General features: G+C 59.6%; 1 protein-coding gene across 2 annotated transcripts in view; it reads left to right on the forward strand.

Annotated features, from left to right (window-relative positions):
- CBLC (Cbl proto-oncogene C) overlaps positions 1-1,321 on the forward strand; it is a 19,085-nt gene that overhangs the window by 13,190 nt on the left and 4,574 nt on the right. For both annotated transcript variants that reach the window (XR_001817548.1, XM_017502419.1), the window contains exons 8-9: positions 321-467; positions 1,084-1,161. Coding sequence is in view for 1 of the 2 variants with exons in the window: in XM_017502419.1 (XP_017357908.1) it covers positions 321-467; positions 1,084-1,161 (225 nt within the window). In the remaining variant the exon portion in view is untranslated. The remainder of the gene's footprint in view (positions 1-320; positions 468-1,083; positions 1,162-1,321) is intronic.

Below are 1,321 nucleotides of genomic sequence, written 5' to 3' on the forward strand. Positions count from 1 at the left end.
AAAAAAAAAAAAAAAAAAAAAAAAAACAAGAGCTAGGGAGGGTCTGAGCCTGGAGAGGCCTGACCTGGAAGCTGTGGCCACTGCTCCACGGAGACCCCAGCCTGTGCCGGCCCCTCCTGACCTGGGCTCTGGCTCTGTTCCCCTCTCACCTTCCCTCCCAGCATTTTCTTCCACATTCCCCTTCTCTCCAGGATTCCTCTTCTGTCCTTCATCTCCCTTCCTCTGTCTGTCCTCCCAACATCAATCTTTTGGGCAGGGAGCTCCTCGTTGGCCCAAGAGGAGGGCAGGTGCATTAACCCTTTCCCTCCCGACCCCCCCAGCACTCAGACAGCCAGACCTGCCCCTTCTGCCGCTGTGAGATCAAGGGCCGGGAGGCCGTGAGTATCTACCAATTCTATGGCCAGGCTACTGCTGAGGACTCAGGAGACAGCAGTCACCAGGAAGGCAGGAAGCTGGGGCTGGGGCAGGTGAGCAGTGCCAGGCAGGAGATGGAATCCAGATTCCTGCATCAGAGGGAGGAAGGGCTGGGGCCTGGATTCCTGGGTCTGAGGGAGGAAGGGCTGGGGGCCTGGACTCCTGGGTCTGAGGGAGGAGGAGCTGGGGCCTGGGCTCCTGGGTCTGAGGGAGGAGGGGCTGGGGTCTGGGCTCCTAGGTCTGAGGGAGGAGGCGACTGGGGGTCTGGACTCCTGGGTCTGAGGGAGGAGGTGACTGGGGCCTGAACTTCTGGGTCTGAGGGAGGAGGGGCTGGGGGCCTGGACTCCTGGGTCTGAGGGAGGAGGGGCTGGGGCCTGAACTCCTGGGTCCGAGGGAGGAAGAGCTGAGGGCCTGCCCTCCTGGGTTCTAAGAGAGCAGGGGCTGATAACAAAATTCTCAGGTCCTAGGGGCCTGGTCTTTTGCTTCCCCAAAGGCTGGGGCTGTGGCTTTCCCTGCTTGTAACCCTCCTCAGTATTCACACTTTTCTTGGTCTCGGTTATATCCTGAGTCTAGAACAGTGCCTGAATGCCAGGGCACAGGCAGGAGAACGTGAAGGTGACAAGAAAATGGCAGCTTGAAAGCCCCCTCTCCACCGTCTGTTCCCTCCAGGTGCCCCCTTCGGCTCCTCCACTGCCCCCACGGTCAGAGCTGCCCCCGAGGAAACCCAGAAATACCCAGCCAAAGGTGGTGAGTCAGGTGCTGCTCTGAGGTTGGGGGCTGGGGTCACACTCACCTCCAGGGTCCCTGGTCCACCTGGGCACTCAGGGGTACCAGGGCAGAGACTCCTCCTTGGCACCCATCCCCTCTGTGACCTCTTCCCTTGCTTTCTTTTTTTTTTTTTTTTTTT

The sequence above is a fragment of the Cebus imitator genome, unplaced genomic scaffold, assembly GCF_001604975.1.
Source record: "Cebus imitator isolate Cc_AM_T3 unplaced genomic scaffold, Cebus_imitator-1.0 Scaffold296, whole genome shotgun sequence".
NCBI classification, from domain to species: domain Eukaryota; kingdom Metazoa; phylum Chordata; class Mammalia; order Primates; family Cebidae; genus Cebus; species Cebus imitator.